Source organism: Apiospora kogelbergensis (assembly GCF_038363985.1).
Source record: "Apiospora kogelbergensis strain CBS 113332 chromosome Unknown utg000009l_segment0_segment0, whole genome shotgun sequence".
In the NCBI taxonomy this organism is placed as follows: Eukaryota; Fungi; Ascomycota; class Sordariomycetes; order Amphisphaeriales; family Apiosporaceae; genus Apiospora; species Apiospora kogelbergensis.
The window spans coordinates 3,230,254-3,252,503 of NW_027117426.1; the positions used below are offsets into that span (position 1 = coordinate 3,230,254).

The 22,250-nt window shown below is 54.5% G+C and overlaps 5 protein-coding genes across 5 annotated transcripts; 3 read left to right on the forward strand and 2 right to left on the reverse strand.

Moving 5' to 3' along the window:
* Positions 1 to 3,213: 3,213 nt before the first annotated feature.
* Positions 3,214 to 4,419, forward strand: PG998_014128 (uncharacterized protein; the record flags this gene model as incomplete). Its single annotated transcript, XM_066880944.1, has 3 exons — positions 3,214 to 3,285; positions 3,416 to 3,547; positions 3,598 to 4,419. 3 exons carry the CDS (start codon positions 3,214 to 3,216, stop codon positions 4,417 to 4,419), a joined length of 1,026 nt encoding a protein of 341 aa, XP_066725083.1.
* Positions 4,420 to 5,868: 1,449 nt separating this feature from the next.
* PG998_014129 (uncharacterized protein) lies at positions 5,869 to 8,032 on the reverse strand (the record flags this gene model as incomplete). Its single annotated transcript, XM_066880945.1, has 5 exons — positions 5,869 to 6,235; positions 6,306 to 6,829; positions 6,877 to 7,068; positions 7,125 to 7,562; positions 7,676 to 8,032. 5 exons carry the CDS (start codon positions 8,030 to 8,032, stop codon positions 5,869 to 5,871), a joined length of 1,878 nt encoding a protein of 625 aa, XP_066725084.1.
* Positions 8,033 to 10,574: 2,542 nt separating this feature from the next.
* PG998_014130 (uncharacterized protein) lies at positions 10,575 to 12,541 on the forward strand (the record flags this gene model as incomplete). The annotated part of the gene is made up of 3 exons (XM_066880946.1): positions 10,575 to 10,585; positions 10,781 to 11,460; positions 11,610 to 12,541. 3 exons carry the CDS (start codon positions 10,575 to 10,577, stop codon positions 12,539 to 12,541), a joined length of 1,623 nt encoding a protein of 540 aa, XP_066725085.1.
* Positions 12,542 to 16,271: 3,730 nt separating this feature from the next.
* On the forward strand, positions 16,272 to 18,173 carry PG998_014131 (caspase domain-containing protein; the record flags this gene model as incomplete). The annotated part of the gene is made up of 6 exons (XM_066880947.1): positions 16,272 to 16,335; positions 16,419 to 16,528; positions 16,583 to 16,649; positions 16,720 to 17,076; positions 17,144 to 17,582; positions 17,948 to 18,173. The coding sequence occupies 6 exons, from the start codon at positions 16,272 to 16,274 to the stop codon at positions 18,171 to 18,173; spliced, it is 1,263 nt and encodes a 420-aa protein (XP_066725086.1).
* A 594-nt stretch (positions 18,174 to 18,767) lies between these two features.
* Positions 18,768 to 22,245, reverse strand: PG998_014132 (uncharacterized protein; the record flags this gene model as incomplete). Its single annotated transcript, XM_066880948.1, has 2 exons — positions 18,768 to 21,606; positions 21,683 to 22,245. 2 exons carry the CDS (start codon positions 22,243 to 22,245, stop codon positions 18,768 to 18,770), a joined length of 3,402 nt encoding a protein of 1,133 aa, XP_066725087.1.
* Positions 22,246 to 22,250: the final 5 nt, after the last annotated feature.

Genomic DNA, 22,250 nt, shown 5'->3' on the forward strand with positions numbered 1-22,250 from the left:
CATTCTAAGCTATCTGGCCGAGGAGATAATCTTGGCCAGGAGCAAATCAGGATCATTCGAAACCGCTTTGCGCTGTGCGTGCTGCAAGGTTCCTGATATGCTGACGGGCAGAGACGGGCACAGGTTCACTTGCGTTGGAGGGTGGGGGGTTCAGCGACGAAGGATTGACCGCAAATCGAGATGCACGCACCCTTACAAAAATAGAGAAAGGACGGAGATGAAGTGTCGTGTCGGTTGAAGTACGACTCCCCCAAGCCCCTTCTGCCTTCCCCTCTACGCACGCATGTAAACACAGACCGATCCATTGATCCATTTGCAGTTTGACCCAGCTGCCGGTTTCGTACCAGATGCCAAATCGAAATGGAAGAGAGCGACGGGCGAGAGCGAGGGGGCCTCATAGGCCTCCTACCTGTTGTCAAGCTTGAGTAACCATTACCGAACCGGATGCAAGCGACCACGAACGGTAAGTGCATTTCATTCTAAGTATAGGTACTGTAAGCCGGTCAGTGGTATTTTATGTGCACACTTACTCTGTATAGTTAGAGGATCAGCAGTGGGGTGAGTGAAAACACACGAGAGTCTATCCAATTGATGTACACAGTGATGGGAAGAAATGGGAAAGTCATCAAAGTGTATGGAAAAGCACAATTCCATGCATGTTGACCAATCCATGTACATACATGTCCGAACATAACTCCGGAGGCGAGTATTGGCAAAGAAGGCTGGGAGGCTCCTGCGCCTAGTCTCTAGGTACCGACGGTATCAGCTGCATCCAACATCGTATTCCCGGTTCCCCTCTATGGCAGATGGCTTATACCCACGGTGAATGTTCTACCTCGCCGACTGGCCGGCACCTCCTGCCAGCTTGCAGACCACACGACCCAAGACATGCGAAACAGCTGTGTGCCGAAACACAATAACGTCAGGATGAGGGGCCTATTAGGCTTCTAGCCGAAAGGCAATCACGGCACCACCACGGGAAGCCAACGGAGGGGAGTTGCCAGGCTCGGATATTGCTAGAGATCCATGATCCATCGGCTTCCTTTCAACCATACATGGACGTCGAATGAGACATACATCGCCATGCTACGCGGCTCTCTTAACTTCTGGTGAAGCCTCGACTTAACTTTCATCGCAACTGCAAGTCATTTACTCTTCCTGGTCTAAGCCTCCCAGGCCGAACGGGCTTAATATCCGTGTATACATGTTACCGTCTCTGATATGTTGCTCGCCGTAGCTCAGGTTCGCTGTTAATATCGGCCAAGGTGACAGGTTGACATCGGCGGGCTTCGCTTAGATGTTTCGAAACCGGCTCCCTGATTGCCCAATAACTTTGGCGCTGCATACGGCTGCATACGGCTGCATTAATATGGCTCGCTGGCTGCTGGGTATTTACAGGATCTGCAGCATCTTCTAGCATTGGTTGCAACTGCATACGGTTAGGTGCATGGGCATGCACTGAGATCAGATGCCAGAAAGACAGAGAGAGGGGGAGAGGGAGAGAGAGAGAGAGAGAGAGAAACAGACAAGAGGAAACAAATTTGTTTCTCGTTTCACTAGGTCTCTTGAACGCATGGTCTGAAGCTTGGGCGCCATCACACGCTATATGCCGCAGACTCACCAACTCTGCTACCTCTTACCCGCAACCCCGTGGCCTCTAGCCGGCTGGCCAGTCACAGTAACAAGAAGGGACAACAGTGGGCATTGGTGTTTGTGACGTCGAGGTGACCGTCCTCATTTCTTTCTCGGTGCTCGGGGTCTGTTAGCGATTGGGTGGTAGTAGGGTAACGAGTTCTGCACCCGACTAACAATAGAGCTCTTTCTCGATTGACTTGACAATCTCAGACTTTGGGGAGGTGGACATCTTGGGGTCCCATGCAACGAAGAGATGTATGCGGCAGCCCTCTCTAAGTTGAGTGGTGTGCGTACTACGGACGGACTGCAATAAACGATATATAGGATGGGATGTGCCGTCAGTGCTACATAAAATCAAGATTTCCTTGCTGAACTGGACCGGGGGTGTTTGACTACCAATTGACGTTGACACAGGAGCGACGTCGCATTCACTCGACAAATCGCGTCCGTCATGGTCGGAAAACTTAAGATAACCTTCACCACTTGTCCCAGATGCTATCAAGTATCACAGGTGGAAGGAAGTAGGGATTGGGTTACGGTTCGGATCAGAACGAAGTCTAGGGTCTCGCCATGGCCTAGCCCCGAGGTATATGCAACGGGAGCGCTGTATCTGCCTTCGATGCGAAATCAGACAGGAAACTTGGTTTTGGGACTCAGCAGCTATGTGCAGAGTCAAAATAGCCAACTTCACGATCTGAAGGAATTGCCCTGCCGCCCCTTGAGAACAGAGTGCCAAGTCCCGACTAGTGTTGCGACAGCCTGCATCCTCAGCCACAACTCTATGGACGGATGCGCAGCTGTAAGTGACTGGACAATAATAGCCCCCCAGTTGGTCGGTATGTAAGCTGCTGCTGCGTGCTGCCACTGGCCAGCCAGCCAGCCAGCCAGCCAGTCCCAATCCAGGTCGAGTTCAGCCCGGGTCAGCTATCGGATCTGGAGGGACTGGAGGGCAAGGGGCAAGGAGAAGCAGCAGAAGGAAAAAGAGCCCGACCCGTTGGCCCAGGAATGCAAAATTCCCTGTAAGATTCTGGCCCCCTGTCGAGCAACTAGGCCTAGAGTCTTGTTCGAAGAAGCAGGAAAAGCATCTAAAAGAGATGGCACCTTACCTAAGAGAGGCAGGGCCCAGCTCCTTCTCCACCGTGCGACGGAACGGACGACTCGACCACACCTAGTGTTCTCTGACGCTACCACCACCATTTCGACCCATTCTCCTTATTGAGTGCTTTGGACGACATGACAACCCAAATACCTTCTCTAATGACTCTATACCACCTCTAATGCATCCCGTCAGAACCTGTTGCAAGCCGACAGCCAATAACCATCACTCGTTTACATCGGAACCAGCAAGCCTCGAGAATCCAACCGAAAGCCCGAGCGGCCGACCTCCTGTCTGACTCTCTTTAAGTGCCTACAGACATACTTTCCCTTCCCTAGGCGCCGGCTCTTGCAACTCCACAGCAACCGACTCTCCCTGCAAAAACCTCAACGCTGGAAACAATCGACCGGTCCCCAGACGACGACCAGGCCAACCAAAACGTCCAATTCGGCGGTTGCACGCACCAGCATAGACAGGCGGCCATGTCGTCTCCATTGAAGAAACAGCCTGAAGCTGTAGCGGACAAAGTTCTCAAAAGGGTGGAAGTGAGCAAGGTAAGTGAACAGCAGCAGCCTCCGCATATCCCTTTTGCCCATCATCCTAATCATCTTAATCCGTCTCTCTCTCTCTTTCCTGCCCGTCGCATGAGCTGCAAAGTTTAACATTGGACACTGTGTTCTGCAGATTGCCCGCCGACTCCAAGGCCGTCTGGCTCTTGCACACTTCAAGACGAAGCATGGCTGGGAAGACCTCACACTCGACACCCTAGAGCCCAAGCTGGACGAAGAGCGCCGCAAGCGTACTTACGATGGCGACGTCCTCTCCGACTCGTCATCCAGCACCTCGGAACTGCCTTACCCGACGAGAGGGCTCATGAGCTCCCCCTGAAGGCTCCCCTCTTCTCCGATGCCATCGGCTCCAGCAATGGCAGCACAGGACACCGCAAGCGAACATACATGGCCTCCTTTGACATGGACATGGCCCTCTCGAGCCCGGCCAAGCGGTTTCGATCGTCGCCCACCCCACACAAATCCTACCATGCTGGACAGAACAGCTGGAAGTCACATCGACAGCTCATTCAGTCGTCACCTCTCAAGCCTCGCAGACAACAGCATTTTACTACTTCGACTGGTCCGAACGTGTCCTTCTTCCAAGGGGCCCGGCGTGTGTCGGTCGACCTGGCGTCGCCCAACTTTGCTGCCCCTCCCTCGGATGATGAGGAGGACCTGTTCCCGACTCACTCCTTCCAGCTCCAGCCTCACCATTCGTCACCGCCAAGAACGCCGCCTATGCGTAATAGATCTCTGCATGGCCGGAACAAGGATAGGAACACGGCGAATAACCATAAGGCGGGCGAGGAGGGTGCAGACCTATTACTTTATCTAGCTGCCTCTCCTTCGCCTGCCATGCCGTCTACTCGGACCAGGATGGAACCACCGTCTACACCACCCCCGAAGAAGGATCTTGCCCTACCGTCTTCAATGATGACTACACCTGGAGGCGGTGGTTTGTTCCCTGCTACACCAGGCCAGCCATTCGACTTTGCCGACTTTGTCAACATCACACCCAGCCCAGCGCAAAAGCCCTGGAAGACACCAATTGCATCAATTCCGTCAGCGAAGACACCTATTAGCATCACCAGGCGAAGATTAACGTTCGACGAACCCCTCCTGCATGGACTTCCTTGAGGCTGCTATCTCTCTTTTTTGGGGGTGCCACAGACTTTCTCCTTCGTCATCAAACTGGGAGCTACGTAGTCTGGTTGAACTTTACGACTTCTATCATTTGGTCGATGGGAATCACTATAACACTCCCCCTTTTTTTCTTATGTGGATATGATACCATTGCACGATCAATCTTGCAAAACACGCCTGGAATTTAGGGGCACTGAAATGTTTTTATCGTTATTGTATGTTACGGGAGAGGTGTTATTTTTATGAGACGGGCAATGTCGGGGTTTTCGATGGCTGGACAGGACAGATGTGGGCTCCAATTGGCTCAAGGAGTTGAATTTTGCGTTGTGGCTGGACACGATTTTTTTCCCTCTCGCGATACGCATCAGCCAACAGCAGCCGCCCCTGTTTGTTTACCTTGAATCTTTGGTTTCTGGCTTTTTCCCCCTCAGCTCACAGGTTGTATCCTAGGCAGAAGCCGATTCCAGTCTAATTCCAGAAAGTACGCATGAAGATTACATTTATTTGACTCACGAAGCTCCTTTTGAACCACGCTTGGCGGCGCAATGACATGGCTGGGGGACGCGAAGTGGGCCACTTTACGCGCCGAAACGTGTTAAGATTTACCGCATTAGGAAGTTCCAGAGGGTTAGCCTCGACTATACATGCATACATTCAGACGCGACACCGTGCTTCGCGACCGCGACCGTGAAGCGTGACTTTTCGTGCTCGCATCTTAATTGGCGCTAATTTTAATGGACCAATCAGATTGGCAGAGGCCATTAACACAGATACGGCTAGCGCCAGGTCTGGGAACAGCGTCGTCTGTCTGAGAATCTGTGTATGTGTGTGTGTGTGTGCTTGTATAAGCGGTCATTCAACCGTATTCATCATCTCTATCTACAAAAACGACTGGCCAGTCAAGGTTATCCAGTAGCGAACTTCAAATCGTACAAGCTTTCTCCCCCTCATCAATCTTCACCCGCCAACATATTTTGCTCCTTCCTCCTCCAACATCCTGCCTCCCGGGAAGGAGTCTCTGCTTTCGAGCAGCATCAGCAACAACACCGTGCAAATGGGGGAATATATGGTTAAAGAGCGGCGCCGGCTATGCAACAGTGACCATATGGTCATCCCGGGATGAGAAAAAAAAATAAACAATAGAGACTTCTGACAAAGTCTTCCAGATCCCCATCATATTCCCTAAGTCTCCCCTTAGTTCTGGGTATAGCAGTGATCAAAATCAAGAATGCAAATATTTACCCCCTTCTAAGCGACCGAAGGGGGTGGAGGTGGTGGTAGAGGTGGTATGTACTCAAGGCGCCTCGGCTTTTGTCGTCCATAAAACGCCAGGGCACCTTGACCTTGATCGACAACACCCAACTCCTGGTGTGGGTGGTACCTTTGAACAAAGAGAAGAAGAAAAAAGCAAGAAATGAATCGCGGTAGCCGCAGGCTATCCGCTCAGTAGGCCTTTCCGACACTGACCTGGCCAGAAGAGCCATTCTTCTTGTGTGTAGTTAGTGGCGGTGGGGCGTATCTATTTGTTGCCGAGCCGATGTCTGGCCCGGGGTCGCCGAAATCCTCCAAGGTGTTGACGCCACTCGAGTACCGGCTGCTATAGCTTGAGGCGCGCGTGTGGGCTTTCCCAGGAGTCGCCGGTGTCCGGGCCGTTGGCGGTCCACTCTGCTGATACGCGGATGACGCAGAAGCCGAAGAGGAGAGGAGTTCGGGTCGGTCGAGGTCAAAGGGATCAGACCGGAATTTGTTCCGCCTCGTCTGGAAGGACTCGACCGAGTCGCCCGGAGTCCCTATACATGGTGCCGGCGCGCTGTTGTGAGCTAGGCGGCCTGGAGTTTGTGACCGATTGGCCCCGCGATCTCCGAACATTGTCGGTGTACGTCGAGGGCGGTCCTATTTGCTTGGACTGCGTAGGCGGCCGGATCGCATTTGCATCCGAGAAAGGGTTATTTTCGCCGGGAGCAGCATTGGATAAGGGCGCTGGTTTGGCCGAGTCGTGGGGCATGGCGTTGGAATCCAGGAAAGGATTCGTCGAACCAAAACTCAAACCGAGTCCGCCCAGGAAATGGTCGGCCGATCCGGCACTCGACGACCGCCGGTTCTTACCGGCCAACGTCTTTCGTTTTATATTCGCCTGCTCGGCTAGCTGCTTGTCGTCCATGTTGAGAAGGGTTAGAAAGTCGGGCTGTGAACTCCGGCCGCGCTGCGTATCCTTCATACCACGCGTGTTCGCAAACAGATCTTCGCCGCCGTCTTGCTTGCCGCGGTTGCGGCCGAATCGCCATCCGGATCCGGACTCTCGGTCGGATTTGGAGAAGAATCCAAGAAAGCCACCCTTGCGTGGCGGGGATCCATCACGTCCAGATCTACCGCTGTCGCTGACGCTTATTGAACCGTCCAGAAACTGCGAGTTCCCCTATCTAGGTTCACGCTCGGCGAGGGGCTGCGCACCACCAGGCGTTTGACGCGCCCTCGGAGGTTTCTCAAATTCTGTCCGAACGTGGCCCGGAACTTCTCTGACAGGGCGTTGGCCCGATGGAGTCGCGGCTGAAGATGTACGGCTTCTTCTCGAAGTTGCCAAACCCATTTTCCGGCCCTCCCAAAGGCGTCAGAAGGGTGCTTCTCCGTTTCCGGTTGAGTCTCCTGCGCACGAACCAAAAGACGAAGACGATAATGGCCACGAATGCTACACCCCCTACCACACCGCCCACCACTGCTTGAGTGGTATGTGTGCTAGGCCCGGTGTTTGTCTCCAAGGCGGCATCATTAGCGCCCGCCGTTTGACTGGCGGCAGGGGTGATGGTGAAGACGGAACTTCCCACCGTCGTCACCACGGCGGCATTTCCAGCGTTGCGACCATTGCCAGTTGCCAGGCCGTCGTCGTTCAGGGCTGGCGAGGATGTCGCAATTGACGTGCTGAGGGCGGTAGTCGCGTCGCTAGTTGGCGACGCGTCCGTTGCTGTTGGGGCGGTGCTGTCAGCCGTCTGTGTCTGAGCCTCTGAAGTCCGTAACGCCGTATCTGTTGGCTGTGCTTGTGAAGAGGGGGAAGGTGAGGGTATAGCTATTATGGGAGGGACAAAAGCCTGTGATGTTGATGTCGAGACATCAGGCGCAGCTACTGCGGGAGGGGGCACAGTCTGTGAAGTTGATGGGGGGCATCAGGTGGCAGACTAGTCGCAGGCAGTTTTGCAGCGGTAGTCGTCGTCTCCGCAGCTGATGATGGCGGCGGCGGCGGCGGCGGCACTACTACCGCTGTCGATGTCTGCGCTGGCGGTGCTTGTGTGGGGGGAGGTTGAAGCGTGGTAGGAGGAAGGCTCGTCGTACTAGTAGAAGTCACAGGAGGGGGGGCCGCTGTTGTCGTCGACGTTTGGGGTGGCTCCGCGGCTGGTGGTGGTGGTGGCGGCGCCTGCACCTGGGTTGTGCTGGTCTTGGGCGGTTCCTGGACGGTTGTCGTCGAAGGGGCCGCAGTGGTCGTGGCGGCCGCCGTTGTTGTTGAAGTCTGCTGCTGTCCTCCTCCGCCTCCCCCGGCCTTTTTTGGTATCGCCGTGCATCTCTTCCCGCCCAGCGAAGTAATGAAGGCCCCCGGCGGGAGGTTTGGGCTCGACATGTTGTTGTCGAGTAGTGACTCGAAAGGCGATTCCAGTCGCGTCGGTCAATAAAAGCTGTGGCTTCCAGCAAACACAGACACTCTCTACAAGAGAATGGAAAGAAACGAAGAGAAGGGGGAAAACAGGCCGGCCGGCCGGGTTCACTCTCACGTCAAGCACATGAATCATCCAGATACGCAGTAGCTGACGAGGAGGATATAGAAGATAGAAAGGGTATTTTTCCCGCAGGGAAGTCGAAACAATAGAAGACAGACGGCTAAAGGCACAAACGGCCAACAGAGAGGTGGATGAATCGAATGACAGTAGAAGAAACAAGAACAGTAGGAAGAAGTGGCCCTGTGAGGCAATTGGAGCCCGGTCGTGAACCGAGAGGGCCCGGGTCAACCAGTCTGAGAAAGCAGCAACCCATGACGGCCCTAAGAGAGGCTCCCCACCGTTCAAAGCCATGCTCCCTCCCAAGCCCCATGAGACTCGGAGGAGGGAAGGGAGGGTTGGCACGGCCTCGGAAAGCTGACGGACGTCTTGATTGGAGGAAGCACCCTGTAGTTTGTTTGACAGACACAAACATGTCGATGGGGATTGGCTGTGCGGCCGGGAGCTGGGAGCCTCTCTGGGAGTGGTGTCCAGATGGTGTCCGAGGGTGCAGTGCTGCTGGACCGGGAGCCATGATGATGGGCTGGTATGCAATTCCCGGGCGGGCCAGGGTTTAGGCGGGGGCGTGACGGGGGCGCAACCACAAGCAGCCCCCTGTTCTGCGACAAATGTGAAGCAGTTCCTCCCTCAGAGCCTCACTGGGAGACTGGGTCTGGGCATGGCCGCCCCGGAGGGTGGGGTGGCGAGCGACATTCTGGCATTTACCACATTCGGGCCATCGTTTCCCAAGGGGCAGTCTTGGTTGCTGATGCCGACTGTGCCTGTTTCTGTATACTAGTATATCAATCACCATACCTTATTTTCTTCTTCCCGGCGTTCAATGCTGATCGGCCGTGGTCGGTGGATTCGATTCAATTCACATCATCAGGACCGGGTCGGTGCCGTCGTAGCAGACTTTTACAATGCGACTCTACAAGAAATTGGACGATTGACCAGTGATGCCAATTGATTAAAATGTCCGTGCAGGCTCCCAGCACGCCGCAGATGACGGTGACAAACAGCTTCAGCGAATGGTTCGTTGCAGCATCCCAGCTTGTGCAGGTGCTCAAGACAAAACCCAGGACGAGGAGATCAGGCCAGGTTTCTGAAGCGGTCAATCTGTTCGCAGCAGCTTCACACATACCTATGTACATGCACACATACACATGCATACGACAGATTCCAGGGCGGGTCCTTGAAGCTTCCAAGTGCCCCCCCGATCCTGGGGTCGGCTCAGGGAAGACCCGTCATGATCTCCCAAAGACATCGACCCGCCGTGTGTTTGTTTCTGCAATGCCAGATCTCCCGACTATCAAGCACTGCGAAACCCCTATCAGCATACACATAAGAACAGCAACGGTGCTGTCTGCAAAGCGACCGACCACCACGACCTTTCTTCGGCCCCAAGGCACTTATTTGCGGTCCGTAGAGCCTGTCGCCAGTCTTGGTGGGTTGCTCATCTCAGGACGGGCGGGGCATCATAATCATGTACATCTTGTCTTGCTGCGTAGTGTAACAATGGTAGGAAACAGAAACAGTGACGAGACGGTAACAATATCTTCGACACGCCTGGATCTGGCCTTTTCCTCCCTCTCCCTTTTCGTCGGAACTCCCATCATGAATCCGGCAGAGGACAGAGCAGAGGACAGAGGGCAGAGGGCAGTTGGAGTCCATGAATACGGCCGTGCGACCTATTTTCAGACTTCGGTTCTACTTGGATGGAAAACCCACCCATCCATCCACTCCATTTCTCAAACACCTGGGCACCTCCTGGCCTGGTCCCCAAGTCGTCGCCCAAGCCACCAAGCCACCAGGCCTAGCTGGGACAATAAGGGGGCGCTGCTGCGACTGTACATACCTCGTGTGTTCCCTTAGCTCTCTTCCCTCTCTCTTGAACGTGGTCGGAATCCCGGCATCCCGACCAGACGTCTCGTCAAAGGTGTACATTGGTGGTCAAAACAAGTCAGCAAAGATCGCATCTCACTGCAAAAGCAGGGTGTTCCTGCTGCTGCGAGTCACCAGTAACCTCTGCTTTAGCGTCTCCGGCCCGAACCTCCGCTAGCAACGTGAAAAGCCACCGCCCCTACTCCTCCCCCAGCTGAGGCTCAATTCCTTCAACGTCATTGTGGCACGCGAGCATTGGGGTGGATGAAGCACACGGCGCACACTACCAACCAACCCATCAGAGTTCTGGTCAGAGTACTCCAGAGGCTGGGCGCAAGCAAGCAACCCTCTCCGTACGTTTTGGCTTCACGCTTTCGTAGGAAGGGCTTGGAGATCATACCTCCCTCACTCGTTCACCCTTCGATTCGAGTGATGAACAATGTTTGGCGGTTTGGTTGATTTGAGTAAGTGGCACTTCCCTTGTTGTTGTTATTACTCCATCTCAAGTACGCCAATGTAAGTCCCATGGTCAGGCAGTAAGTAAGACAACCTGATCTTACAAAGAGGCCTTATATACTTCAACAACAAATGCGACGTAGCAAGTGCTATCCTCCGGTCTCCGCATGACTTCCCTCATCCAACAGCCTCGTCGCACTCGGATTTGAAAGCCTGGAGCCACTAGGTTGTCTGACTATTTCTACTCATTTGCGGAGTGTAGAACTCTCCTACAGACTTCGAGCTCACCTTCTTATTAGTTACACCGGCGACGCTGGGTCCACCCCCAAGGATGTACCGCCCGCCACACCCATCAATCTGCCAGCTTGCAGCCCACAACTAGCAGAGGGGGAAGTGCCGGAGCTAGGGTCCGTAGTCCGTGTGTTGCAGTCCATCCAAAGACCATCCCAACTGGACCAGTCCCCTCTCACGGCCCTCGGTGTGCACGTTCATACAGATGTTGGCGCCGAACATCTGCTGCCGGACCCGGCGTATGTCCCTTCTGCAGCGGGGTGGGATGGCATGGATGTAGATGGGGCACGAGCTATGGATGCGACCTTCCGGAAGCCGTTATCCAACGGGGCTTTATCCCCAGAGGCTCGCATGTATCTCGAAAGGCGCAATGAACTATCGATAGATAACCAGGCCGCCTTCAAGACCATCAAGCGCATCCGGCCGGGGCCGGGGTCCAAGGCAGTGCGCCTAGGGAACTGCTATGAGTTCTTCAGGCAGCTCGACTTGATGGCTACATACTGGGATGACACCTCGCAACCTCCCATCCAATATGATGAAGAGGATGGACAATCTCCTACATCTTCTCACCTCCGCCCCATGGCCCTGGATGGTAGTCTCGAACAAGCCGAGTTTGCCATAGCCAGTGCAGCCACCAAGGAAGAGAAAAGACGCAAAGGACCACGTATCGTACCGCATCTGGCTCTAGCATGCCGCCCGAGCTCAGACACGGCTTGATCACAGCCTTTGTCAAATTGGTCTCGTATGATTGCGGTTGCAACCTTGCGACACCTCGTGTAGAGCCACGTCTGCACCTTCTTGAACCAATGCCAGCTCCGTCAGAAATTCAAACAAAACACGGCCAGGCGCGCCTGGCACGCGCTTCGTACTTTCCATCGGGCTGTAACTTTCTTGCTCGGGTGCCCCAGACACGTGATGATGCAAGACGGGGCATTGTGGAAGGTCCACTCGCGGCGGTTTCTGCAAGGAATATTACCAGTTTCAACACGATGGCTGAGCAGCGTATCGACTTCGGCCGCGAGCTCGTGGCGGCACTGGTCACTGCACAGCACCGCGCGCGCGAGGGCCAAAAGGAGAAGAGATTCGGAGACGGGAGGTGGTGGGCGACGAGGAGAAGATGGGGAGGAGCGGAAGGTGGTCCTATAGGCCGCGAGGTTGATGGCACGGTGGCTTCAGAGGGCGACAAGAACACTGCATCTCCAAAGTCTGATGATACGGCCACCTCGCCGTCTTCGCCTGCCATGGAGGACCCGGGCAATGGCTCTGCGCAGAGACAGGGCAAGGTGACTAAAACCAGCAAGCGTCCCCAATCTCCGCCCCACCCCATATCTCCGTCATCAGGGCTTCCGATGCGCGGCCCGCCCGCCAACAAGAAGTCGCGTAAGACGCTGGGCATATATGATAATTACCGGATGGTGCGTCTGCCAGCGTCCAACTGGGACAAGAAGATGCGATATACCGCCATCGGCAAGCAACATGGAGCCGACTTCGACGACGTGTTTGTGGTCAGCAGCCTCTTCCATCATATCTCGATCCTTCGTGTCCGTGTCCCAATGCGGCTTCTCGATGTCTTCGCCGGAGCTTTAGAAGAAGGAGGAACCAGGTCTTGGGGGAGGTTGGAGGTGTGGCGCAGTCCTTGGTATGATCTATTTATGCCCCAGGAACGCATGGAAGCCTTCAGAGTACTCTGGGGCATGAATGTTTGGCTCATGAGAAAGACGGACGAGGGGAGGGTGGTGGGCTAAGCAAACAGGATGTGGACATGAAGGGAGGGTGAGTAGAAAAAGACACACAGCATTGCCTGTCCTGTTACAGCGGTGGACGAGAAAGGGCATAACACAAGAGTGGTTACCTTCTTACATTGAGCGAGAAAACAACCTCCTCTTGCAATTTTGAAGTAGAAGATTTAATTGATCTCATGACTAAACAATGGCGCAGTACAGCCGGCCGGTTTTGGTGAGACGGTGTGTAAATCGAGTCATCGAATAATGCTTCTAATCGAGCTGGCATGTGTCGGTAGATGTGGTATGCCGAGTTTGGTCGTTCACAGTGGTTGTTGCGACTGCAGAGCCCTCCAATTACAAAACCCCCTCTCTATAAGCCCAAGCTATGCACACCCGCAGAACCTTGGCTGGGAATGGAAAGAACACCGACATATGGCAGTATACAGAGGTGATAGCCTAGTCTCACAGATGCAGATAACATAAAAAATAATCTGCTGGTGTGGTTACAGCCCTACGCCAGTAGTCTTGCTGGTATACATCCCGCGCGAGGTTCACATTCAAAGGGTGACCACAGAGACAAATTTGTGGTGTCACGTAGCCAGTACACACTATCTTTGTAAAAGCTGTAGGTTTTAGAATGTGGCTCTACACTCTCAGGCAGAGAGAGAGAGAGAGAGAGAGAGAGGAAGAAGAAGAGAACCTAGTCCTCTGCTCGATAACGGATAAATCAGTACGAGGGATGATGTAGAATATAGATATATGAGCAAGCCTCATTTTACCGAGTTCGTCAAATCAGAGCTTTGGGGAAAGTGACGGCGCATCCGGGCGGCATGATGCAATACGTTTTCTGGGCGAACGACGAGTCTCAAGACCTGATCCAGCCAAAAGAAAGATACCTGTCCTCGTAAGGTCAACAGCCTCCTATATGCTACTATTATGTAAAACGGCTGCCATCACAGCACCGACCGCACGAAAAGACTATATCACGTAAGCCGGAGGAGGCGGAGTTGGTCTGTACATATGACGATCACCACCATCACCGCCTTCACGGCTGCTACCGACGTGGGACAAACGACATCATTGCGGGGGGGGGCTGCAGGAGCTGCAGCAACAACAGCGCTGCCGCTGCCGGCCACTGTTCGGCCACCCCTTCATTGGTCAGCAATATTACCTCCGAAGATCACAAGTAAGGAAGAACCTGTCCCGAGGTCGCGATGATGGCAAAGGCTAGCTATCAGGCCTGTTGACCAAAGACACTGACTGATATGATTGGTATGAACAGCAAGTCCCGGGACATATGCCGCTTGAGGCTTTATGAGCCGGTAAAGAACTGGCTCTAGTGTCGTCTAGCCTACAGGGCCCGAGTGCTTCCAGGGGCAGGTAGCTCTGCACGCAGCTTGGGAGCGGGAGATCTGTATCGTATCCCGAGCCAGAATCCAGGGTGCTCTTGGCAGAGAGGGGGGCTGTTAAAACACTATTGCCCGGGGACTTGGACTCTGAACAGGACTAGCACTGCCATCTACATGTTTACATGCAAGTGGTGATTGGTGAAAATGGGAGCTTTCTCAGGCCCGCTAAGGCAAGCTGGACTGACCGTCACTTGACCGGATTAGGCCGTCTTGCATCTGGCTTCTTGATGTTTCCTTTCGCACCAACAGCCTTAGGAGGCCCGAACACAAACAACGAGCGCCGTTGCCCTTCCTGGTGGGAGGTCTAGAACGCGCCCAAAGACGCTCTGGGCGGTTGGTCGCGGAATCATGGGTGGGTTATCATTCGATGTGTCTGTTCGACGGCGTCGGGGATTCTTAGTTCTGACATGGCAGGGTGCTAAGACGGGCGCTACACGTGGCGGCAGCCATGGTTCTGGAACATATATGTAGACGATACCCACGGGGATACCGGCGGACAACTAATAGTGCGGGATAACCTCAACGGCTAAACATGCGTCTACTGAGTACGGGAGGGCTCTAGCTGTCGGTAGTGTGCAGCAGAAACGTCGACCATTGGATTTCCAAACCCATGCCGGGGCAGCAAAACGGAGATTTGGTAGTGCCGAGGTTGCAGACGATGGCCATGCCCTATCTCTGCCCTATGTCCCCGGACCATGAAGCGAGGCAAAGAAGCAAAGTAGGAGCAGCGAGGGAAATGAACCAAGATACAGCCACTGTCCGAATCAGGCAACTTGCTAGAAAGATGGCAGCTGGGAGTCCGTTGTCAAGCTTTGATTGGACGGCGGCAGAAAGCAGCCGAGCCGCCGACATGACAGCGAGAAGACGAGAGCGTATGTCCTTGCATCTTCGTCCACGCTCGCTACAAACGAGGCGCGTGGGAAAAAGGAAAAAGGAAAGAAAAAAAGGGGGCAAATTTCCAACAAGAAAACCATGCATACTTTCGCTACGCTATGCTCGCTGCTAATACGACTAGCTTCATGTATCAGTCAGCACATGGCCCATTGAGAGGCTAATTTGACAGCACCGCTAGCGAGGCAGAAATGTCTCTGCTGCGTAGGCCCTGAGGCCCTGCTGCTGCTGCATGTCTCGCGATGGTAGTGGAGGCAGGGAGACAAGCGTTGGAGACGGGATGCAGCCGAGGCCGACGTGGACGGAGAAGAACAGAAATGAGAGATGGCCAAGTAACGCCGACAGGGAGTGGGTCGCGTCCCGGCTGAAAGGTTCTGAGGCTGAGATGGATTACGGGTTCTGGGGGTTCTGCTGGGAGGTTGGAGGTTGGCGGTTGGCGATGAGGGAACGAGGACAATCAAGCGAGGCCAAAGGGAAAACGATCGACGACCCCGCCATATTGACGCAACGGGGTCTTTGAAGGTATTGGCTGCGCCTAACAATACCTACAGACCACCTCATCTTATCTCACGTCGAGTCAGAACACCCCTCCCTCTCTCTTTCTCCCTCCCTCCCTTCTCTCCCTCTCTCTCTCTCTCTCTTTCTCCCCTCCACCTACTTGCGCGCCCTGCCCGTTGGACTACTGCCTGCCCTGTCCCAGACTGATAGACATACATGCATACATGCATACCTGCATACCTGCATACGTACATACATACCTCTCCGGCCGGTCCCTTGTCACAAAAAAGCAAAGAGTGTGGCCTGGCTGACTAGTCCCAACGTAGATAACCTGTCTACATTCCTACTCCGTGCATCCCTGTTCGTTGTAAGTCGAGAAATTTGTTTCCCATCGACCCCGTCCGCGCTTTCGCATGCTTCGTGGGTGGTACTTACGTACCGTACCGTACTCTTGGCTTGGCTTGTCATCTTTGGTCCGTCTCTGTCTACTCGGTCCCTAGCGGCAGGGTGACAGAAAGAGAGAGAGAGAGAGAGAAAAAGAAGAAGAAGGGAAAAAAAAAACCAGAGATAGCTGGCGGCCCAAGCTTACCACATGTGGTACGCGCGAGAGCTGTGCTAGTCGGTCTATTCCGTGAGCATACCTATCCCAAACAAATACATCCACGACCACCACCACCACGACCACCACCACCACGCGCTCCGCCCCCCGGCCACGATACTTGCAAGCTAAGCTACTGAGCCCGTCGGCGCTTCCATATTTGCAAAGCCGCACTCACTAACACAAGCCCGCCGGTCTATAAGAACTTGCCCCTTGGCCCGTCACCCCAACCAGCTTTCCACCGCCGCCCGAAGTTCTGCCCGCTCGCTCGTTGAGTCGCCTCTTCGGCGTCTTGCCGGGGTATATTCAACCAGAAACAACATCAGCTTTCTAACTCCCAGATACTCTTCTTGCCATGTCCAACTACGGCTACCCGGGCCAGAGCTACGGCCCCCTCCGCCCCAGCAGTACTACAACGCGTACGTGATCCTCGACATGCGACACCATGATTCAGGCTATCCCGTCCAGATATCCAGAGAGCTCGTGACTAATGCACCCGCAGTCCTGCACATGGATACAATTACCCCCCGCAAGCGCCTCAGTACGGCTACAGCCAAGGAGCACCCCTCCGCAACCCTACGGCTACAACCAGGTGAACACAATCCCCACGGGGTTTGCTGACCCGCTTGCCCTGCCAACAGGGGGCTAACATATACATCATCGCAGGGCCCTCCCCAACCACAATACGGCGGCTATGGCCACCCACCGCAGCAGGGCCACTACGGCAGACCTCGTACGTCCTCCAGCATGGCTTTCATCTGCTGGCCCGAAGCCGCGCCGACGACTAACCGTGACCCGTGCAGCATCGAACGCCTACCAAGCCCCGCCCCCGCCTCCTGTCGCTCCACAAAGCTTCGGCCACGGAGCTCCCCAGGGATATGCGTTTCAGTATAGCAACTGTACCGGACGCCGGAAAGCGCTGCTGATTGGCATCAACTACTTCGGCCAGCGAGGCCAGCTTCGCGGATGCATCAACGACGTCAAGAACATGTCGGGCTATCTCGTCGAGCACTTCGGCTACAAGAGGGAGGACATGGTCATTCTGACTGACGATCAGCAAAACCCCATGAGCCAGCCGACGAAACAGAACATATTGCGTGCCATGCACTGGCTCGTCAAGGATGCCAGGCCCAACGATTCCCTATTCTTTCACTACTCCGGTAAGGGCCGACCGCACACGTATACTCGCGCCGTTGGAGACGAGCTAACCGCATCCATCGCACACAGGCCACGGCGGACAGACCAAGGATTTGGATGGCGACGAAGCTGACGGTTACGACGAGGTCATTTACCCCGTGGATTTTCGCTCTGTTGGCCACATCACGGATGACGAGATGCACAGAATCATGGTACGACCCTTGCAGCCTGGCGTACGGTTAACCGCCATTTTCGACTCGTGTCATTCCGGCACTGCCCTCGACCTCCCTTACATCTACTCGACGCAGGGCGTGCTCAAGGAACCCAATCTGGCCAAGGAAGCCGGCCAAGGGCTCTTGGGCGTCATCTCGTCCTACAGCCAGGGCGACATGGGCGGTGTCGCGAAGAACGTAATGAGTTTCTTCAAGAAGGCCACCAACGGCGATGATGCATACAACCGAACCATGGCGACCAAGACTTCCCCCGCGGATGTCGTCATGCTTTCAGGCAGCAAAGATGACCAGACATCGTTCGTACACCCTTTCATTACCATCTCTTCTTACTAGTATACCCCTTCGGACGCGGCAGTTTTCATGTGTCTGGCCATGTATATTTGTGTGTATATATATTAGACGAGCGCGGCAACGCTCACGAGTACAATCTGATGCACTGGTGGGGACGGGCTGGAAAAGTATGGCTTTCTTGGGGTTCATTCCTATTCCAGATGTATATAGGGAGAGACGGGGTATTTCACGCTCTAGACCAAAGTACAACCTACTATACGGTTGTGATTTTGCGTCTGGGGCGACGGGTCACGTTGGGTCTCCTGTCGCTAGCTGGAGGGGTCTTGATACGGCAGGCTTGAGCATTCGCTGACGAAGCATCTATCTCCAGGGCCGATGCTACCATTGCCTCTCAAGCTACGGGCGCCATGTCCTGGGCCTTCATCACAGCACTGAAGAAGAACCCGCAGCAGAGCTACGTTCAGCTCCTCAACAGCATCCGAGACGAACTCGCAACTCGCTACACACAGAAGCCTCAACTTTCATGCAGCCACCCACTCGGTCAGTTCCACCACAATCACCTGGCTTCCGGACCCCTAGTCAATTCACAGGTTTGAAAAGGGAGGGGGTTAGAGAGACGACGAATGAAGACACATACTAACGTAGCAGTTTGTTATCAGACACGAATCTCCTTTTTGTCATGTAAAATTATTATGATCACGAGCGGGTTTTGTTTTCTTGGTTTTGCTTCTTGGGTAGGATACCCCCAAAGATACTCTCTCTTTAAAGTTTGCTTTTGGGGGGTGCCGTTCACGAAAAAGCCTGTTTTTATACGATGCATTTGGGGACCTTGGGAGTTTGCTATAGATGGAGGATGAGGAAGGTAGCATGGCAAATGAACATATGACTTAACGACACCATTCGTTCACAGACAGAAACACGCCGGGGGTTGGTTGATGGGAGCCCCTTTTCCATGGAGCAAATCGCAGTAACGTGAAGAAATTACGCTGCTATCCAGACTCTGACAACCCCTTTCAAAAATGCTGAACCCCTTATCCCATCCCTACGTATCGTTGCGCCGTTCTTGAAAGAAAATATGTACACCATAGGTTTACTTTGCTTCCCTTAGCCATTCCCTGTTCCACACTACTCTTGAGTCATACGACGTAAATGATAAACAAACACTAAACTACGCTCTCCTCCTATCATGATCAAGCAAGCACAGCTGGCCGCTCTTTGCGTTGCTGTTGCTGTTGTTCCTTTCTCTCCCTGTCCAGAGCCTTCAATAGCTTCTTCCGTGTCTCCTCATGTTTACTCCAGGCGCGCGCCCCAACGCGCATTCGAGCCACGGCGCGGATCGTCGCGGTGAACACGGCGAGGTTGTGCTGGGCCCTCTCGGAGGCGGCAGCAGACGCAGCGTTTCTATCACTCCTGCTTGTAGTCAAAGATGTTGGTTTCCTCCTGTTCGCCGCCGCCGACTCCTGAGACGATGAGGACGACGAAGGCAGGCGGTGGGAAGCCAACAGAGCCTCGGGAGACTCGAGGCCGAACTGCTGGTGGATGCGGTTCAAGACGCGGAGGTCGGCCTTGTTGCAGGCCTCGGCGAGGCTGAGACGGAGTTCGAGGTACCTTTTGGCGAAGGCGGCGTCGGTGCGCAGGCGCGACTCGCGCTCCCAGCGGGCGTGCATGAACTGCATCTGCAAAGCCAGACCGCGTATTTCCTTTTCGTGGCGTCGCGCCGCCTCGTCGGCGGCTCGGATCACAGCCTCATGGTCGCGCTGGTCCACCACGTTGAGCACGCCGTCCTCAAACCGGATCGAAGCCCTACGGGCGCGCGCTACGTCTTTGGCGCTGGCATAGGCTGCCGACTCTTGCGAGTTGGTGGACTGCCGGAGTGCTGCTGCTTCTTGTTCTTGCCTGCCGCCGTTGCTATTGCTGGAAGAGGGCGCGGCGACGGCGGCAGCCACTTTGTCGGGATTGGCACTGATCCAGCTTGCAGTTTCCTTGATGGCCTTTTGGAGGCGGTCACAGTCGACGCGGAGCTTGCGAGCACTCTGCCGATGAGTGCTAGCCTCGCTACGTGCCATGTTGAGCTTCTGTCGGAGCTTGTCCTGAGTGGATTTGTGAGATTTGATCAAGGAGGCCTGTTGCAGAACATCGTGCTCCAGTGCGGCGACTTCGGCTTGCGACCTTTCGAGAAGACTGCGAAGCTCCTTGCGCTCCTCGGAATCCATTGCCTGGCCATGAGCAGCTGTACTGTTAGTAGGCTTGGCGGGAGATGATCTGCGCGAGGTGGTATGCTGTAATTTGTAGATCTCGTGCTCGAGCCTCCGCACCTCCCGCTCCTGCTTGCTCCGCGCTTCGTCGGCGGCAAGCTGAGCATCGGCCAGAGACTGTTCAAGCGCCAGCTTCTCATCCTCGACCATATCGACCTGAGTCTGTAGATCTTGCACGATCCCGCTGTACTTGTCTCCTTCCCTGGTTGCGGCGCGCTCCGCGTCTCGCAGTTTCTGGCGCATCTCGCTTAGTTGGATACGAAGCTCGCCAGCCTCCTGTTTGCGCGTCGAAGCAGAACTGGATCTCGAGTGCTGTCTCCGCATGTTGCGAAGCTCTTCTTCTGCGGCTTCAGTCTCGGCGATTGCCTTGGTATGCGATGTGCGCAGGAGTTGCAATTCGGAATCCAGCTTGGCCAGCTGGTCCTCCAATGACTTCTTTTCATCGGCTGCTTTATTTACTTGGCCTTTGGCATCGGATAGCTGTCTTTCCAGGCGGGTGAAAGCCTCGTTGGTTGGCCGATTAGTCTCCCGCGATGGCGACCTCCATGGCGATCTCATTGGAGACTTTGAAGGTGACTTCCTAGGCGATTTCATAGCCCGGGGACTATTGGCATTGTTCTGGGCGATGCCCAGTTGCTTGCGCAGGTCTTCGCATTCTTCATGTGCTTGCGCAAGTTCCTTGCTGGCTTCATCGGCCTCTTCGTCCATGGCAGCTTGGAGGATCTCCAGCTCATCCTCGAGAGCCTCGATCTTCTCTGACTTGGTCTGCGCATCTAACTGGCTCTGGCGAAGCTCGTCGCGAACGGAAGAGATCTCGTTGCGCAAGTCGATTAGCATCTGCTGTCTGGCTTCAAGATCTTGTCGTAGTGTATCGATCTGTCGGCTCAGGAGAGCCTGCTCGCTCTTATGGCGTTCAGTCTCACTGTTCAACGCTTCTTGCAGCCTCGACTCCTTTCCTGATAGCGAGCCTTCAGCCTCACGGAGTTTATCTATGGTACGCTGGAGACCGGCTGCTCGCTCTTCAGCCCTCTCCCGCTCAGACTCGATCTTGCGGTTCTCGTTCTCCCACTTCTCGCTGTCATTGTCGTGGAGGTTATCTTTCTCGCGCAATTCAGCTTGCAAGTCCGAAATCTCGTCATTCAAGCGGTCAATGTCGGCCCTACACTGGTTTCGCACATCTTGCTCGATTCGCTGTGCATGTTGCTTTTCATGGCCGAGGTCGTCTTCAAGCTCAGCAATCTGTTTCTCGAGGCGAGCAACATCCCGCTGAAGCGATGCCGATTCATCACCCAAAGCGTCGTGGCGAAGCTGAAGGAGATTCTTCTCGTCAGTCCGTGCGTTCAGGTCCTTCGATGCTATGTCCAGCTTGGTCGTCAAAGTTTGTCGTTCTGTCTCCCAAGCCTCTCTCTGCTGAAGGAGATTTTTGTCGTCTATCCGTTTACCCTGATCCTTCCGTGCTGCGTCCAATTGAGCCGTCAAAATCTGCCGCTCTTTCTCCCAAGCTTCTCTCTGCTGAAGAAGTTGTCGGGCTTTCGTCTTCACGTCATGGTGGTATTTGTCCTTGTCGGCAGTCTGCTGCTCAAGGAACTCGTATTTCTCTTGAGACTTGGCCAAATCATTTTGAAGTCGGGTGACCTTTTCCTCAAGCTGTCGAGAAAGGCCCTTGGTGACTACCGACTTGTTAGACATGCCATCCTGCAGCTCTTGGAGATTCTCCTCGGCGCGTTTTTTTGTCGGCAACGGCTTCTTGTAGCTGATCCTTGATGTCGTCAATCTGCTGTTCGAGGTGTCGTACGTTGGCTTCGAGGTCCTCGATAGTCTCTTTCGCCTCATCCAGACTATCGTTGGACCGAAGCTGTTGTTCTAAGTCGGCGATGCGCTGCTCTGCAGACTTCCACTTTTGGACAGCGTCGTCTAGCCCGTTGGTAGATTTGGCGTTTTGTTCCAGCTCCTCCACTCGTCGCTCTGCCGACTTCAATTTTCGCGTAATTTCATCCAGCTCGCCGTTAGAACCAACTTGCTCTTCAAGCTCAGCTATCCGCAGCTCCGCTGTCTTCCATTTTTCTTCCGTCTCATCCAACTGACCTTGGATGACTTCTAATTCCTCCTCGCGCTCACCAACCTCGCGCTCCTTTTGCCGCAGATCGGCCTGAAGGTCACCTATATCGTCTTGGAGTTGCTCGACCCTATCCGCATCCTGATTCCCGTCATCTAATCGCCGATGCAACTCTTCGATCTCGACGTCCTTCCCGTCCAATTCCGTCCGTAGCTTCTCGGCTTCGCGCCTCATCCCTTCGTCGGCGTACTTCTTCTTTGCGCGCTCTTGGACTTCTAGGATCTGCTTTGAATAGGTTTCGAGGTCGGCCTCGGCATTCGCTAGCTGTTTCTTGTATTTCTGAAGGTCTCTTTGCATCGTAA